The 19,210-nt window shown below is 39.0% G+C and overlaps 1 protein-coding gene across 2 annotated transcripts in view; it reads left to right on the top strand.

Annotated features, from left to right (window-relative positions):
- The first annotated feature begins 7,756 nt into the window (after positions 1–7,756).
- The window catches only part of LOC134212064 (hemicentin-1-like), a 707,443-nt gene continuing 695,989 nt past the window's right edge, over positions 7,757–19,210 (top strand). For both annotated transcript variants that reach the window (XM_062689571.1, XM_062689570.1), the window contains exon 1: positions 7,757–8,961. In XM_062689571.1, coding sequence (XP_062545555.1) covers positions 8,925–8,961 — 37 coding nt within the window. In that variant the 5' untranslated portion in view covers positions 7,757–8,924. The remainder of the gene's footprint in view (positions 8,962–19,210) is intronic.

The following is a 19,210-nucleotide window of genomic DNA, read 5'->3' as shown; positions in this document are numbered from 1 at the left end:
TCCATTTCAATTTTCCTTCAATTCCGCGATCTCTCCCTATCTCGATGGTCCCTTCAATATCGAGATATGGAGAGACGACTGTATATGATATTTTTACACATTCTAACATCCCCCTTCTTAAGAACAAACCTCGTCTAGCTCGAAATACTAGAAACTGATTGGTCGACGTACCGTTCGCCTTGGTCTACCTGTTCCGCCTAACGTAATCAGTGTAGCTGGTCTCAACGTTAAGTGCTGCTGTGCTAGCGATTGGGTTGATAGTTCCTCTGATTCCTTTGATTTTCGATTTTTACACGGGGGATGCATTCCGTGTGAAAAAAGTTTTCAGCTCAAAATTGAAAATCCGTGTAAAAAAAGTTTTATGATTTCTCGACGAATCATGCAAAATGGAGCAACTTTGCAAAAAAAAATTTATGGGATTTTTTTTTTACACGGCCATGTAAAAAAAAATCCGTGTAAAAACAGAATCGGGTGTACTTGAGATCGGTCGCTCAACACTTCCGTAATCTTTCCTCGGGTCCACTCGGGTGTTTTATTCGGCTTCAGTTGAACAAATACCGCTTGACCCGTCATAATAGCTGTTGCTGAAAATCCTGAGATTTTCGGTCGTGGATTTTTATTGCGAAAAGATTTTCGAACTCTCTTAGTCTCCGCAGCTTGAATTTGTAGTTGGTCACTCGTAACAGGAAAGATTCTTCTCGTCCTTCTTCCCATCGCTTTTTGTGACGGCGTGTAACCATCCAGCTGTGGTGTGTTTCTCCTATCTAATATAGCCAGCCAAATGTCCTTCTTGTCTTGCAGAGCCTTTTTGATGATGTTCTTCGCAATCTTGATCGCAGACTAGGCTTTTCCGTTGGACTCGTGGTGGTACGGTGCACTTGTCACATGAGAAATGCCGTGGTCCGTCATGAATTACGAACTGCTGCACTGAGTCGGTGATAATTTTGCGTTGAATACCCATCCGACTAAAGTTTTTCTTGCAGCGATCAATCAGCTCTGTTGTGCTCTGACTGCACAGGAAGTCCACCTCGAAGCAGTTGGAGAAATGCGACACTAGCAAAATCTTCTTCCTCGCTTCGTGTAACAACAACACTTTCCTTAATGTTGGGATCGTCATTCTGGACCGATGGTGCTTCTGACTTGTCCGTGCAAAGCCTGCAGGCTCCTCTCGGTAAGTAATCGTGGGCCCACCAATCGTCATCGTCAATCGTGGGCCCTCCTTAGCCGTGCGGTAAGACGCGCGTGACTACAAAGCAAGACCATGCTGAGGGTCGCTGGGTTCGATTCTCGGTGCCGGTCTAGGTAATTTTCGGTTTGGAAATTGTCTCGACTGCCCTGGGCATAAAAGTTTCATCGTGTTAGCCTCATGATATACGAATGCAAAAATGGTAACCTGGCTTAGAAACCTCGCGGTTTTCCGCCGCCATTTGTAATAGATGTTACATTCAAATGCACCGTTGATCGTTCTCCGAATCTAGGCCTTAGAACTTCTTGGATAACAGCCATGTTCTTCGCAACCTTCTGATATTCGAGGTACCGTCAACAAGGGGGAAGATGATCATTGAGGTGAAGATGATCATTTGATGTGTCAGACAAAAGTGCCAAATTTTTTCATGAAACTGTAGTCTACAATATTCTCCGTTCAAGTAATGTTACCGCTAGGTAAAAATCAGAGTTTTTCGATTATAATCATGAAAATGTATTTTGTGGAAGAAAGAGAGAGATAGTCATAAATGACGCTATTTTCGTTTCAAATATTGACTTCGTAGACTTCTTTACGTAGTAAATTCATCATTCATACAAATAACCTAGTGTATTTTGAATACTAGGTCATAATGATTTTAGTAGAGCTGTCTTGATCAACTTCACCCCAAACCAGATTACTCAAAAAATGTGTGATAATTAAATTTATTTTAATAAATGCGAACGCATTTCAGAAATCTAAAGTTGTTGATCATTGCAACGTATAGCAGTACATGTTTTGAAAATATTTGTTTCGATTTAAAATGTAAACACACATTGTTATTCCATGTTTTGTCTTAAAAATGATCATCTTCCCCCCCAGTTAACGGTACCGAGTTTCCAATCATAGTCGTTATTTTCTTTTATTATCAAAATGCTTGAAAGGCTTAAAAAAATACATCACCAAGGTCGTGTAACCTACATTACGCTGGTGCGGCTGCCATCTTGGGTATGGCTGACGCGATTCAGCGTTTCGTTGATCAACCACTGGATACCAGACAGACACTGTTTGAACCGCACTTCTTTTTGTTTTGTAGCCCTTCTTTAAGACCATGGTCCTCTTAATCACCTCGAGTATTATCAGTTCCTGGATAGTACTGGATCCGCGGTTCAAGCGCACAAGATACAGCAGGTCTCAGCACTTCTAGCTTTTTTAGGTAGATCTTAAAAATGTTCATGGACTCCAGTACGCTGCCTTCCAATTCAACCTCGAGCTTCTCCTTCTTGATTTATCCAATCCATGCAGCATTACTTTAAGTGGCTTTGTTCCTGAAATGTAGTATGAGCTGCTATTTTGGTGGCAATGGTCTCGTTACTTTGATCGTGACAGCAGGGGTCGGAAACTGATTCGCCCATGTCGATGCGAAAAAAAATCTGAAACGCAAGCTGCTATACTTGATCTAAAAAAACTCAAGAAATGCGAGAGGCCCTAATCGCTTCCGGATACGTAGGATATTAAGACTGAAATAGGAAAACATGTGAGAAAGAACATCTTCCTCCCAAATCTTGGTGCTGTGCATCGCCCTAGCCGTTGCCTCACCACCGTGTTCAAGAAGCTATTCTGGATTTCCTGGAGATCCGAACCCGGAAAGCAACATAAAAAACATAATCCTGCGCACGTGCTTCAATTATATGTTTGCACATCGCCACTCAGGTACTGTTCATAGTGCTGTTGCCTTGCCACTGTGGGATCTACTCTCACTGCACGTCAATCTGTGCCACGAGACTTCTTATAGAGCTTTCGTTGACTGTTGATTTGGAACAGATGATCTACCACATCGGTAAAAAAAAGTCTTCACGGGTGTATTCTTCCAATCTAACATCTAAAAAATATTTCATCTCAAATAGAAAAAATAAGAGTTTTGTTTTGGTCACGAAAGTCTAGAAATTTATTTGAAATAAATTTCAAAATTTCTGATATTTTCCCTAAATCTCAAAATTGAAGCAAAAAATCAAAAAATCTTGTTCTTAAAGAATATTTTCCAAATACACCTAATCAGCGCTGTAGCATGTGATTTTAACATAGGACTACGTCTGTGTTTTATAGATTGGGGTACACTTTACGATTGAGAAAATCGGGGACCGTCACGAAAATATGATAGACTTTAAACTTTAATATCTAAGCCATTTCTCGATGGATTTCCAATTTTTTTGGACCATTCCATCAAGGATGAGTCAACGCTGCTTTGTATTCATGTGAAAATACTGAATTTTAACTATTTATTATCGAAAATTGATAAAAAGTTTAGAAATAGGTCAACCAACCACGTACATGCATCACTAGCACAGACATCAAAAATCAATCACTTGCGGGTTTGGATCTAATCCTCAGTTTGAACAAGGTTTCACGCAGAGCAGACGCATCAAAGCGATCGCTGCGGAGCGGACACAGCATCACGGAGGCGCTAAAAACATTTTCAAAGAAAATCCAGCATTGGTGGTGGTGCTAGATTTGTTGCTGCAACCACCCATCGGTGAACGTCGCTCGGACAGATAGATACCAAGAGATAATGTTTTGTAATATGAAGAAACTTAGTCTTGAGTCAAATTTCTGTTGTTATTCCTCGCAACAATACGGATCTTAGATAACCAACATCTAATAACCAAATTCAGAATCTTGCGAAAAAAATTCATAGTATTTTTAGAATCTGTCATTTTCGGAATGGTCCGTTGTCTGCGGCAGTGGCGTAGCCACGGGGGTGGTTTTGGACATAAAACCCCCCCCAGAGACAAAATTTCTGGAACAAATTTTTTTTTCAAAAAAAAAATGTTCAGAAAACCCCCCCCAGACCAATTTTCTGACTACGCCACTGGTCTTCGGAATCCCGATCAAAATGGCTCGCGTGCGTCGAAAACCAGCTTTCTTATATCTAATGAAGTAATTCCGTTAGCCATTCATTAATCGTGATTAGTGCACATTATATTTACACCTATATCAGATCACAAAGGGGCGGAGCTAACGGGCTTAATTTATTGAATACAAGAAAGCTGCTTTCCAGCGCGCGCGAGCCATTTTGATCTGGACTTCGCAGAGAGCGGTTGAACAAGATTTTACGCAGAGTGGACGCAGCGGAGCGAACACAGCAGCACGAAGGCGCTCTGGTAGCATTTTCAAAGGAAAATCATCGAATTGGTGGTGGAAGTCTGCGTTGGTGGTCGTCATTCAACCTCAACAACAAATCAAAATCTTGTGAGGAAATTTCATTTGACTGCTACTGACGCCATCCATTTGAACAAACACATTGCAGCATCTCCCTCCGACGCGTGATTGTGGTTGTGCTACCAGAGGGCAACTTTCTGTCGTCGCCAAACGATGGTAACCCGGAAAAAATCGATATCATTTCTAATGACTATCGAACTAAAACCAAAAAATCTTGCCAGAAAATTTCGCTTTCCGTTGACGACGGCCAAATCGATGAAGACGCCACCTTAGTGAAAAATGTCGTTTAGCTAACTTAGTTTTTCAAATGACGCACTATTAAAAACAATAAATCTTTTCTAAATCGTCATTGTCGTTTAAACAGCCAAACAGTCTGTTTGTCTGGGTAAACAATTTTCCCAACGGTCAAAACCTCTTCTTGGATAAATAGTTTAAGTCCTGAAAAGGACTGTTTGTAATTTATTCTTGAAGTCCCGCTCACTTTGCCACCAGCGCTATAGAAAACGATGCATGTACGCTTCCATCGCGGGCTGAAGTAAAACGTTGCAAATTAATATATTTCAAGCATATTTTTCAAAACGACGTATGTAACAATTATGAGGATTCGAGAAATCCTTTGCAGAAAGTTGGCAAAACTTTTTCTTAAACTGTTTAAAAACTAAATCTTTTTTCAATATTTTTTTCCGCTGACATGCATCAATACATGGCACTTAATAAGCCTGCTTCACGTCATAGATCAGTTAATTCAAAAATGAAAAAAATGTGAAAAATGATAAAATTATACATACACCGGTTTGCTGTACATACGTCGCTGTACATTGGTCGGTTTTCCATAGTACACGATTGACGCCACTGCAGTTTTGTTTTGTTTTGCTTTTTTGGTACACAAGTCGCTCTATATGTCTTTTGGTACATAGCGACGTATGTAACAGTGAGACTTCAAAAATAGAAAATTCTACATACGTCGATTCGTAAAAAGATTGAATTAAAGAATTTTAAGATCTAAAATCAGTAAAATCGATGCGTATTATATAAAGTCGCGTGTGATTGTCATGTTGTATTAAAAACCTCGTTTTGTTTACTTTTGTTACATACGTCCTTATGAAAAATTATGCTTGATTTGTGTTTGGTTTCGCGCCACCTCCGATTCTGCTTATTTTTCCTTTATTCCGGACATTTTTGAGCATAATGTCTTCTAGGATTCTGATGATATCCACTGAAAGATAAACGAATGGCTTCAGTGGCGATGCGGCCGATGAGTCGTTCCTTTTCCACGGCTGGTTCATCTAACTGGGAGCTACTTTCAGTTTCTTTATTCGGTTGACCTCCAAGCAGTTTGCACAATGCTAATACACAAATTATGATGAAAAATACCCTCTATTTCGTATAGCTACGTAGTCCTACGTCACCTTTGCGTACAACCCGATTGGGCTGCACCTTTGAGTTTTTTCCCTTTCTTACGGTGTTTTTTAATTCATAAATTAAGTTCAACACTAAGGATGGAAGAGAACTTAATGAGTTTTCTTCGCGGGCCAACCAAGGATCCCGTCAATTTCAGTGTTCACGGAGCTAGGTTTAAGAAGGGTGGACCAGTGGGACCACCCTAGCGTACCAACCAAGGCTATCACTAGCTCACTTATACTTAATGTAGAACATTTTTAATTTAATTCAAAGTTGAGGATTTCCTTCTAGGTGAAACGCAAGTTCTGTCCTCCAGTGCACTGTTCCAGTGTTCCAGCTCAACTGATCCATTGGTGTTGATGCACTGCTCCCATGTTGAATCCGACTGTCTTACATAGTTAATGAAAATAATGCGCTGTTCTCCGGTGTTGTTCACTGCCTTGCTAAGGATGAAGGATTAGGGTTGGGGATGCCAATATGAAATGATGACTGGAAGTTAAGTTGCTACCAGAGAGGCGAAGTAATCCCCGAGAGCGGCCACTGGATTGGGGGATAGCTTGTTGGGGGACAACGAGAATCATGCAGGTGAATTCGGTGAACAACGAGGGAGGTTGGTCCGCGCAGGCAGACGACATAGCGCGCTCGTACTCCTCCCAATCCGCTTCACCATGTTTACAGCGGCGCCACTTGATGTCCACGGGAGGAGGCGCGTTGGAGGAAATCTGCACCGAGTAGTGGTCGCTACCGTACAGATCGGTGCCGGCTTTCCAGGAGAAGCGCGGCAGTATGGACATACTTACCGCAGAAACATCAATACTAGCGGAGTGCCCGTTGAAGAAGGTGGGGTACCCGTCGTTGAGAGTGACGAGATCACCTTTCTGGAATGCTTCGGCTAGAACGGTGTCTCAAGGGTCGAAGCTAGACGCTCCCCACATGGGATGGTGGGCGTTCACATCCCCAAGGAGAAGCAGTGGGGGAGTGGTTATCAATCAGGTTGCTTACCTTAGCTTAAACGGCGGGAAAGGCGCCGCAAGGAATGTAGATAGATATTTATACTGGTAATCGGCATACTTCCGTGCAACTGGACACCAACAGGCGGCAGATCATCGTCGATGTCGAGGACATTGAAGGGGATATCCAGCAGTACCCCGATGGCCTGAAATTTCGCTATAGGAAATGATGACAAATTATTCTCAAATTCACATGTTCAAAATGATTCAAGCTTTGATTGGATTTTTATTCATCAATATAGATCTAATGGCAATTCCGAAGATTATCCAATTCTAAATTAGGAGTTTCGAATAGGTCCGTTAGCGACCCAACCACCGACTGGCAAACTTGAGAATTGAATTTCATTGGCCAAACATAGTAAAGGATCGATTCTCAACTAAAAATATCAAGAACCTTTTTGTCGTGAACTCACGTACCACTGAATCTAGTTTTTATTAGGATTTGCGTAAGTTTGTTGAATCATTTGAAAAATCATGGAAATTTCAAGAGATTTCTATAAATGTACCTATAGCTTTTTTAGAAATCCTTATTTGCCATTATATGAACAATGAACATATGTTGGATATAGAGGCTTAAAGAACTAATAAAGCAAATATTCATTAGGTGCATCTCGCAAAGATGATGATTTTAAATCTCACATCTGCAAGAAAATAAGGGTCGCCCTATAAACGTTTCGCTAAGGGCTCTGGGAGCCGATGCTACGGCCCTGCGCCTAATGAATGGAAAACCATATGTAAACAACATCTTTCAACCTGAGTCGACCAGATAATTCTACTTGTCTGTTAAGATGCGTAAAACCGTAATCATTTCGATTAAAATGTCGACATTTACCTCCACTTTAATTCTGTATCATTTTCATAAATCACTGTAAGAAAAAATCACCTTTATTAAATTCGTAATTGTGGGACTGATACTCAAACCGAACTTACTTGCTCACAAAAACAAATTGCGTCCATTATGTAGAACCCGGACAATTTAATTCCATAATTTAAAATCCTTTTCTTCTGGGCTTCGTATGATTCACACCATTGACCTCTTCATCGACCCATCCGCTCTCCATTATTATCTTTTGTTTACATCTTCTGCCTTTCTTCCCATCCTCGTCAAACATCATCAACGCTTCTTTTTATTCTTCGCTTCACCATCGCCGCAATGTTTGTTTTCCCCGGACAACTGAATCAATTCTCACCTCACCCTCGCTCATTGATGTTGATGCTGCTGCTGCTGCTGTTGGGTTGCTGCAAACCCGATCTATCATAATCCCCCGGCGCGCTCCAGTTCCAAGCACCTCAGAGAAGAAATTGATAAAAGAAAAACTGCCGATAATCCCTGAATCCGTTTCTCACCATCCGCATGCTGCGAATTCTGCAGAGCTGCAGCATACGGTAACTCACTCTCCCTCATTGCCAGCGACGGTATAACAACAACGACGGTGTGATGCACCGCTGCTTGTGGGGCCGTTCACTCACTCTCTTCGGATTTGATCCCGCACGGCATTTTGCCACTCTCCCTCTCGCGGGTTGTTCGATCTGTTGCACGCGCAGCTAGACCCTGCCGCCCGTCGTAGGGTTCCGGGCCGTCGTCCATCCGGCGGTCCTGTTAGTCTGTGCCCGTGCGTAGTTCCGAGAGTACGTTGTGGTGGAAGTTTTGCGCGCGCGCTCGATTTGGTTCCAAAACGAGAACCACGTACCGACCGTTTCTGCATCGTGTGTAGCACCGAATCGATTGTTGTTTATACCGACCGGGATTGCTGGTCGATTATCCCGCGTCCTTCCTCGCCGTCTTCGTCGGTTGCTGTTGTCGTCATCGTCGTCGTCGTAGCCGCCGCCGCCGTCATCGTCTTCGGTTGATGCGGAGTGATCGCTTTTCCGGCGCCTCCTGCGTCCCGCGACGTTCGTCTTATCGTGTTTTCTTGCCGGTGTGGATGGTTTGGTTATTCATAGAATAGAAGCAATAGTGAATAGTGATTAAAATCTGAGAGTGAATAATAAGGGGAGCTTCCCCCATCCATATAGTGCCTCCGTTGAGAGTGGATTGAGGATTTGTTTTCTGTTTGCTGGATTACGAACCTTTGGTCGGGTTCGAGTGGAGCGGAACGCGAAGGGGAGCCATGAAGCGGCGCTGGTGGTGGCGGCGTGTATTTTTGGGTAAATATTTTGGTTCCACTCGCGAGCAGTGCCATTTTCATCAATTATGGTCTACCGCCGAAATAATTACGTGGTATGAAGATGTAATGACGGGGGACCCGCCGAGTGATCCAAGGCGGGCCTGACTGGTTGGCTGTTTGGCTAAGAGGGAAAGTTTCTGACGGATGATGGTGCTGCATTAGGAGGAAGACGTGGAATTGATGTAACGGTGAACCGTGGAAAGGGCATTCGGCTTCTTTCCATCTTCGTCCAGATACGGCCGCGCCGGTTGGGTGGGATGAGACGTGATGAAATGCCGGGGCCCATTGTTCCGATGTTGTACACTACATTGGTTCTGTGAGAGAGGTTTTGAATAATTATATCAGTTTCTTCTTGTGTTCGGTGGGATGGCTGGTTTTCTGAGACAATTCAGATGCGGGTGTTTTCAACGGAACGAAGAAAAAGTGATGGGAAAAAAGGTTGCCGGTGCTTGAAATCTGAACCATGCATGAGCGGAATAATGGGACTGTCGTTGGACAACACATGGCGAACATAAGGATTCTCAAGTGCGATCCGTCTTCGTTAACCAGTAATGGCAATTAACGCTACGAGAAGGATCAGAAGGATGGAAGAAATGGGCAAAAGGACGATAGTTCGTTCTAATAGTGAGAGCAGAAGATCATTTACATATATTTTTGGAAAATATGCTAAGAAGCGGCGTATGAGCGGAGGAAAGAACAACTTGGTTCAAATATTCGAGTGTGAATGCTATAAACAAAAAGCTTCTTAGTAGCGCCACAGATGGAAGCGTACTGAACATCCTGAAATAATAACCTGGTTTTTCCGATCATCAAGAAGGCAAGAATGGTGCTATGAGAATGTCCTGCAGCAATATGATTTGAATAATCTATGGCCTTAACACACCTTTATAAAAATAACTTCGTTTTAATCTTCTTTCGCTTTTTATGTTCTGTTTTACAATACTGTAAAAGTATTCTTGTTCTTGTAAATGTTTGACATTTGCACATTCAGAAAATTGATAATGGCGTAAATACCAGCATTGTAATGAACCATATAAAAGGAAAAAGCTGAAAGAACAACCACTGCATATGACGAGTCAACAGAAGAATTTGTGCAAATGAATCATCAAACCTGTTAAATGTGTGGTGAAGTGATATAAGGCTGGTAATTGTGAAGGCGAAATTAAGAAAATGAAACAGTGTCGGGAAAACGAATCTCGCAATGCATAGGTTCTCGCTTTTGAAAAGTGATTAACGTGATAACATCGATTTTAAAACAGTGTCGTACAAGGTTCTGGATGCTGTAGGTAAAAAATCATGATTATAGCATTGACAAAAAGAGTGAACACGAAAATCCAAAGAAACGAGCTGTTGACGAATTTTACTTAAAACCGCCAAAACTAATTATCAACATCGGTACGCTGATACAAAGCTATTGGTGAGATCATTCCATTTTGTTTTGAAATAAATATTGAAATGAATTGCTTTAAATATTACAATTATGAAAGAAACATAAATCTACTGAAAATCACACCTATATCGTTTATAATTTAATTGCAATAAAATTTGAATGTTTATTCATCCGTATTTGCTGCTCTAACATGTTGTATGTCTCAGTTGTCATACAAATAAGAATGCACTTAGCTTTTTGCTGAATTTCAATAGGCTAGAAAATGAAGCAAAAAAATAAAACTGACTTTAAAACCATTTGAAAGCTTCAGCAACTTAAATTTGCATCGCTGATTACGTGCGCGGATGGATTAATTTGGAGTTTGTAACTTTTTTTGAAAAATTGTATAATTAGTTGGTCACTTTGAGTAACCCTTGCCTTGTACAGTCGCGATTCACTGGATGGTGACCAACCTTGACCCAACTGACGAATTCAGATTTTTTAGTTAAGTTAACTGGCATTTGAACACGTGCACTTCGACATGAACTTAACAGATTATGTCTAGTAAAGCCAAATTCCATTTTCAGCGTTTGAATTGCTTGTCAAATAGGGTATGTCCCAATCAGCGGAGGCTCAACTAACGCCCTGTGCCACAACCAGCGAACCACGGCTTTATTAGCAAATTCAGACAAGGTATTAAACAATGGAATTATTCCAACAATCCTACGATTTTTTTCGTTACAACTGCACGGCAAGGACTTAATATCGACACGGAATGTACAATCCCTGTAATATAGGAGATTTTTGTTGATTTGTTGCTTACAAAAGGGAACAAAAAAGGTATATTTAATTTTGAGTGAGTGATAACTTGCGTGAAACGCATGAGTTTAGAAAAGATGATTTTTTAGGTTATGAAGTGCTAAATAAGTGCTAATACGAAAAAAAACAAACGTAGTCACGCACATACTGGGCGGTGAAGAAATTTGTAATCAGATTAATAACTAGCGCAGACTAGTGGTCAGATTGATTATTTGCCTTATGAGTCGCCAGTGGTCAGCCAAAGCTTCGATCGAAATACTAAAATTAGTTTCGTTAGATTGGGCCAACACTTTCTGGAGATAATCATCGAAGGTGCTATTGGGAGGACTTCTTGTAAGTTAATCAAAAGCTAAGTCCAACAGAGGACAAAATATAGTCACGCGTTCTCATGAAGCTCTAGTGTGGTCTAAGTAATTCATTAGCCAAATTGTTTTCAGCTATGGAAGAATGAACGGGCACTCTTGATAAGTGCCCAGCACTATCTCAATTTGAGTTCCACATGCGATTTTTAATTTCCACCTTGCGTGTACAAATATACTTAATTTATACACGAAAATCTGAATCTACGCAGTTGACTATTCATTTATGTAGTAAATGCATTAATTTATGAAGTAAATGCATCGTAGTTCAACAAGTCAGTTAAATTGTTGAGACGTTCCAAAGTGGTTCATATATGCTTTTTCCGTCTACCGTTCTCGGAAAAGGCGGTTTTCCTCGTGTGATCTAGCCTTTCCCTTTTTTTTCCAAATGAAACTCGTTTTCGTACCACTGCTTGAATCGAACTGGATGATGGCTGTATAACTGACAACAAATGATGTACATTGTTGTTATAATTTTGGTTACTAATCTTGCTAACAGCCCAGTACCCATGAAAGACAAAATTGTTTCAGCGCGGTATTCTATGTTACCAACGATTATCATATTTAGTAAAAGCAGAATCATCATACAGAGTGTAGTTACTTGTCTGTCATAGACAATATTCACACTTTGGTATGATTAGGAGATTGAAGTGCAATAATTCTGTAATTTGAATACTGTATTGTGGATGTATTGTCTATTTTGTCATTGATATATTTTTTTTGTGAAGGTTTACTGGCGGGACTCTGAATAGAGTAGAAACCTCTGCACCAGGCCTTTGATGATACCGTTGCATAATTCCGTTCGAAGCAGTTTGCCAGCCGTACACGGAACATGTCGTCCAAGAAGACGCTGTTGCAACTGAATCAGAGGGATTTACGTTCATAAATAGTCGGAGAGGTCTCTAACATCGTAATGGTTTAAAGTCATTTTTGTCATTTTCTTGTCAGAGTCAAATTATTTAGCCAGTTTTTATGCTATTTATACGTCTATTGTCATTGTACGCGCTCAAAATCAACCGAAGCAGTTTATCCGACTCACATGGAACCGGAAGTTTTTTTTTATCAAGTACAAGAAAGTGTTCAATCCCCGATTTATAAAAAATGACAAGTTAATAACTTTTGAAGCAGTTTTCCAGCCGTACAAGGATCATGTCGTCCATTAAGATACTGTTGAACTGACTCAAAAGACATTACATTTACAATTCTAATAGATACTCTCTTATCTCATTCCTAATCATATAGATTTGTTTTAATCTTTCGTTTATTTTGGAAGCTCAATTGCCGAATCATATAGATTGATCTGTACGATGTCATTCTTGTCTTTATGGTAAAAGGTATGAAGTATGCGTTCCTTGAATTACTTTGTTTGCCTAGCCGTCATAAGATTGTTCATATACCATCATTATAATGTGTGGTATTTGTTATTATTGCTCTGCGAGGTGAGGCATAACAAAATAAAACTGGCACCACGTTCCTAGTTTTGAAAAAAACTTCTACTCAGTGAATCCAGCAGTCGATTCCCTACGAATGTCTTAAATACTTTATTTTTCAATAAATGCCTAGCTAGCTAAATGTAAGCGTAGCTAGGACTCATCGTCACAGGGAACGCATCAGAAAAGTATTGCCGAAAAGAAGAGAACTCCCATCATTATCACTTTCGAAAAAGGCCTCTGCCTGACTGCACTACCATTCAAGGCTCCAAGACACGAGATCCGTTGGATCACATGCAAATGCCGGAAATTAGTGCGTCAATGCCAGATATGTAACGTGGCACCAAACAAAAATAGTCAACATGTGATACCACCACGACAGGATATGTCTTTGGTTGCCATATCAGTGCTAATGGCGTAAGCCGACCCACCGCGGCAAGGTAACATATCCGAGGGGAAGGATTGTCTATTTTGTCATTGATATTAGAACAATATTATCTCTAACATCCTTTGATTTTTTTTTATTATTCAAATAATAGGTTTTAGGTTATATTTGGTTGAGGTTGCAAATTGCATATTTGATGATAATTTATTTGGATGTAATCAGAAGGAAATTCACGGTATATATGGTTGCATATTAGTGAAATATCGAACGCAAAAATCATGAAATTTGAAACTGCTATAACTTTCGATTCCCTAGAAGAAATATTTTGAAATTTTCATAGCAGACGCCTGGATATTATATCGTTCGAAAGGCGAGTTCAGAATGGATGGACATTTTTTTTCGTTAATAACGGTCACAGGCACACCGTGCAAAATTTCTTTCGTTTTTGTTTTATAACAAAAATATACTTCAATTCCAATAAAATTTTTTTCATGGGTCTTGACCAGGTGTCAAAATTCGAGCTCTTCTAATCGAATCCACCTATCCCTGGTACAGGTATGATTGTTACTATGCTTCAAACAACTTGTTCTGAACTTCGACAGAAATTTTTTTGTAGGACTACATATCATGGTAAAGTCCTAAAATATAATCCCACCTAGGAGGAACCGATTGTTTTAGTGAATCCGATAACTCGTAGTGTTATCGTCAAGCCTGTGACAAGCGCGGTGTCATCATCATCAATAGACAATAGACCTCTTCATGTTTTCAAAAAGTATCAAAAATTCAACCGGTCAGCCCAGAATCACAATTCTTATGCTAAAATAAGTCTCCTGTCAAATTTTCAGCTAATTCGGATAAAATTCCGAGGTGGCTCAAGTCGATTTAGTGTTTTTGGGCTATTTTCAATTTTGGAAAAAATCTAACAAGTGATATAAACGTCGAAAACAATCGTAACAACCTCTATACGAAAGCTTTTGATGTGCTCTACAAGTCTTGTGAACATTGCGATTCGTTTCATTCACGTTTTGTCCATGTTAAAGTGATTTTTAAGCTGTGCATAAAAATACTGCTTCCCCCAAAAGTCGTTGTTCTACAAAATTCCTGAGTTTATGACAAATGATTGTAAATTTATTATATTATTATTCCTCTTTTTTCCTTGAAAATTTGAGTAATATAATTGCCCATGTGCGATTTACCGTTAAATTCTTAAAAATCAGAAGCTGAACATTTGTCATAAATTTGCACGCTAGGATTTCTTTAAGCAAGTTGTTCGAACAAAACATAAATCAAATCATATGATATTTGATGCTTACAACAAATGACTTCCAAATTTTGTTAATTTCACCATATGTCTGCATGCTTTTAACATTGAGTGCATCGTAGTAACAAGTGAAATCGAAGCTTCTTTGTTTGAACAACTTGTTCGAAAAAATCTCAGCGTGCAAATTTTTGACAAATGTTCAGCTTCTGATTTTTAAGAATTTAACGATAAATCACACATGGGCAATTATATTACTCAAATTTCCAGGGAAAAAAGAGGAATAATAATATAATAAATTAACAATTATTTGTCATAAACTCAAGAATTTTGTAGAACAACGACTTTTGGGGGAAACAGTATTTTTATGCACTTAAAAGCTTAAAAATCACTTTAACATGGACAAAACGTGAACGAAACGAATCGCAATGTTCACAAGACTTGTAGAGCACACCAAAAGCTTCCGTATAGAGGTTGTTGCGATAGTTTTCGACGTTTATATCACTTGTTAGATTTTTTCCAAAATTGAAAATAGCCCAAAAACACTAAATCGACTTGAGCCACCTCGAAATTTTATCCGAATTAGCTGAAAATTTGACATGAGACTTATTTGACCATAAGAATTATGATTCTGGGCTGACCGATTAAATTTTTGATACTTTTTGAAAACATGAAGAGGTCTAATAGACATAGACCGCTGTCATCATTGAATAGAAGTATGAAAAAAAAAAATGTGCCCGGGGCATCCTGGCTACGATTTGGCGATGGGCTAAACAATAGCATGACAGTAGCCTGGTTATCGTCATTCTTCGTAGGTTACAAACTTTTTCAATGCATTTGGTGATTTGAATACCTCTACTAAAGAGGATTAGCTGTATTATCTTCTACTACATAAGTGAGTAATCATCACGTGTCAAATTCGAAGCGTCGAACTTTTAAAACATCTTCTAAATTAATTTTTATTTCGACATGTTATTTTTTAGTGTTTTTTGTTATCTTTGCATTGTTGAGTCTTTGTTATGTCGAATTCGTTTTTAAAAAGTTCCAACCTAGGTTGGGACCAGTTCCAACCTAAGTGCTGTCAAAGTGTTTTTTTATTCGCTCAGGTTGGAACTAGGTTCGCACTAGTTCCAACACCAAAGCTGTCGGGTTCGCACTGTGTTGTTTGTGTTTCACGATTTCGCACCGGATTCACCAATACAACTGTACTTCAACTGTCAAAACCACGTGGGTGGGTGGGACTGGGCGGAATAAACAAGCAGAAGGGAGAAACGAAACTGTCTGTTTATTAAAATAAAATGCGCGTTGAAAATCTTTTTTTCCGATAATTTTGTGATATTTGTTGTTGTAGCTTCAAATGAAATTAAACCGGTATTGTTGTCTAGATTCAGTTTTAAAAATAATTGTTAGGGAAGTTATGTATTCATAAGTTCATTCAGGTTTTCCTTACTGATTGTGTCCTTAATTAGGTCGGTGGATGCAATTATGTAGTTTGGGAGCTCCCCTTGAAACCCGTTCACAAAATCCAGAAAACATATTTGAGGAATACCGAATAGAATTATTTCTTATGCAGAATTTCTTTTGAATTCTTCCAAAAACTCTTTCGTGCGTTTCAGAATTGTCTTCGGGAATTCTGCCAAAAATTACTTCAGAAATTCTTTCAGTAATTCTTTCTTGAATTTTTGGTAATATCTTTCAGGCATTCCTCCATATTTTTTTCCAAGAGATCCTTTCGAGATGAATTCCTTTGGAAATTCTTCTAGGAATATCTTTGAATACTGTTCCAGGAATTTCTCTGGAAGTTGCTCCAGGGATTAATTGGGAAATTCCTACAATAATTCCTTCATATATCCACCCAAAAAGTAAATTCCACTATCCGCAAAAATCAGTTCACGCACTTAAACTATTTATCATGATCTGATTAGTCAAGACCAACGCACTGCCAGTGCCCAGTGCACTGGATGTCCTGGATCATACACGGAAGAAAAAAAGTACCCAAAATTGAGTATTTTTAAACTTACTTTTGAGTTATTTTTTCTCTTCTCTTTCATCCACTCTCTCTTTTGTTGTCAAAAACAAAAGAGCCAAACAATCCAACGACGCCAGTTCAATACGGGAAGCCAATTTTGAGTTTTATTACCTGAGGTCGAAATTGAGTGAATTAAACTTAAATTTGGGTCAATAAATTTTCCGGTGGGTACTTTTTCAACATGGGAGTAAAGGCAAACTACTTCGACCCTACTTACTCAATTTTGGCTTCCCGTACGGATGTTCGAGGTTGGGTGAATTAAACTCACTATTGGGTAGTTTATTTCTTCCGTGTATATTTCGAATCAAAACAAACATGACGCTACGCACACCAACGTATCCAATTACAGATGGAACTGAACATGTTTTTTTATTCAGGGTTCGGGTTGGCACTGACCCAGGTTTAAAAACGAATTCGACATTAGTTTAAGATATGACAACTTTGATATTCCTTGTCTGCAACGCATGATCAGAGCCGAGCTTCGGGCTCGACAAATCATTCAGAATCCTGTTCCTTCGAAGACACTTGAAGGCATCAGGTCTACGTGCTAAGTGCTACGTCTCAGGAATATACTGATTCAAACACGTGACTTTTAATTTTCCAAAATATTGATGTTCTACAAAATATTTATTTGCTGTTTATTTACTCCACAGGTGTTCTATCTTCCTGTGCGTGAATCGAACATTTTTTTCAGAGCATTCTTCAGGTTTTTTTTCGCTGTTTCACTCCAGCTAGTCACCACACTCACGACATCGTACAAAATAAGTTGTTTTACTATCCACATCCAAAACATGAAATGGTTTCCATACATCCGATTTGCTCCGCGACTTAACCACACGTTTCATACGGTCACAATTGGATTTAATTGGTGATTACACAAACGCCTTTGTAATACCGGTGTAAAACGTTCTAGCGACAAATTAATTTTCACAAAAAAAAACAACAGCTCCATTGCAATCTTAAACGATTGAACACACAAATGAAGGTTTATTGTTGACGTAACACTAAATTAGAATTCGGAAACAGGACTTTTAAACCGAACCAATATTTATGCCAAACTAAATGATGTGATCTTTAGCGTATCTTTATGGAATTCAGTGCTCTACTTCCGAAGTTGGGTAACTTGCCTGAATGTTGATTTAAAAAAATCGTTTTTGGTATCAAAATCTCATTGATGAAAGCAGATTACATTTATTTTTGTATATTTTCCGGAAATGTATCAATCATATAGTTCTGAATTGTTCCATCGTACATCAATCAGATTTTAATTACACGTTTCATCTTCGTTTTCAAATTCAAGCAGACAATGAGGTATGGCAGTGAGAAGGAAAATCAAATGATTTTGTCCACGGTAGACCTTGGGAGTGTGAGAATTTTTCTATTGCAAAATTTGTGGCCATAACTCAAATTACAAAAGCGCTGGAGCACGGTGTAAAAAAATTGATTATTATCGAAGTTTCATGTACCTCTATTTTTTTTCACATTGTTTAAAATATTTCATCGGCGGTTTTTGGAAAAGTGATTTTTATTGCTTTCTTCACCAATATTCGGTATAAAAAGTCAATTGATAACTCAGCAATGGATGAATCATAGTAATTTACCCTCAAAATTAGAAATATGCACATTTGTAACATTTATTCATAGAAAGCCAATTTTTAAACGGATCAAAAAATGTTGAAAATAATTTATTTTAGTATTTTACGCGTTTTAGAAGCATTTTATGTGTATTTTTTATTTTTTCATGAATCACAATCTTTTTCCAGCAATTATCATCTGTTTCCAGTCTTCATGAAGTTCTCTGCTCAATGTTGTATTTGCATTTTTTTTCTTCTTCCAACATGCGTACTAGATAGCCAGCCCATTGTCAGTTTGCCATATTTTAAAGGATTCATAATATTTTCCTCTGTCTCATAGTTTCTGTGGTACACATCACATTTTGCTTGAAAACCACAAAAGCTTCTCATAATTTCCATGCTTCATTTCCGAAAATGGCTACCGGATGAACTAAAGCGAATTTCATTTCTGTATGTATGTTACGGAATCTAAGCTACTGCTACACCCTCGACTGTCTCATATTTGATTCGGTCCATATCTGCGGGGGTTATTCAAGCTTTTATGGGCAGTAAACTGGTTTCTTGCGTCTTAGAAGACCATTTTCGCAGCAGCAGTACGTCCTTTAACTTTACGGGAAACATCCTAAGTAATAATTATGGCTTTGTAATGTTCTTGAAGATAGCGATTCACAATTCAGGTGTGCTATGAAACCATTAAAAGTACAACAATATTACTAGGGATCATTGTCCCACTCCTCAGCACATCCAATCACATCTCTTACATATCCTCTTATTATATTTCTATCCGTAACAATCTATTTCGTATTTCATTCACGTTCACTACACATTTCTCTGTGATCGTTTCCAGCTTGCCTAACTTTGCGTGTAAAAACTAAAAACAGAGATAAGTTTTATTTTGATTGTGCTGTGGTAGTGCTCGATGGGTTGTTTTTGAAGGTGTTGAAAAAATGTTTACCATGCAAATGCTTGGAGCGGCCGATTATGACGTTTCCTGTGAAGCATTCGG

The sequence above is a fragment of the Armigeres subalbatus genome, chromosome 2 (assembly GCF_024139115.2).
Source record: "Armigeres subalbatus isolate Guangzhou_Male chromosome 2, GZ_Asu_2, whole genome shotgun sequence".
Classification (NCBI taxonomy): Eukaryota; Metazoa; Arthropoda; class Insecta; order Diptera; family Culicidae; genus Armigeres; species Armigeres subalbatus.
This window is presented reverse-complemented; position numbering and strand designations above follow the sequence as displayed.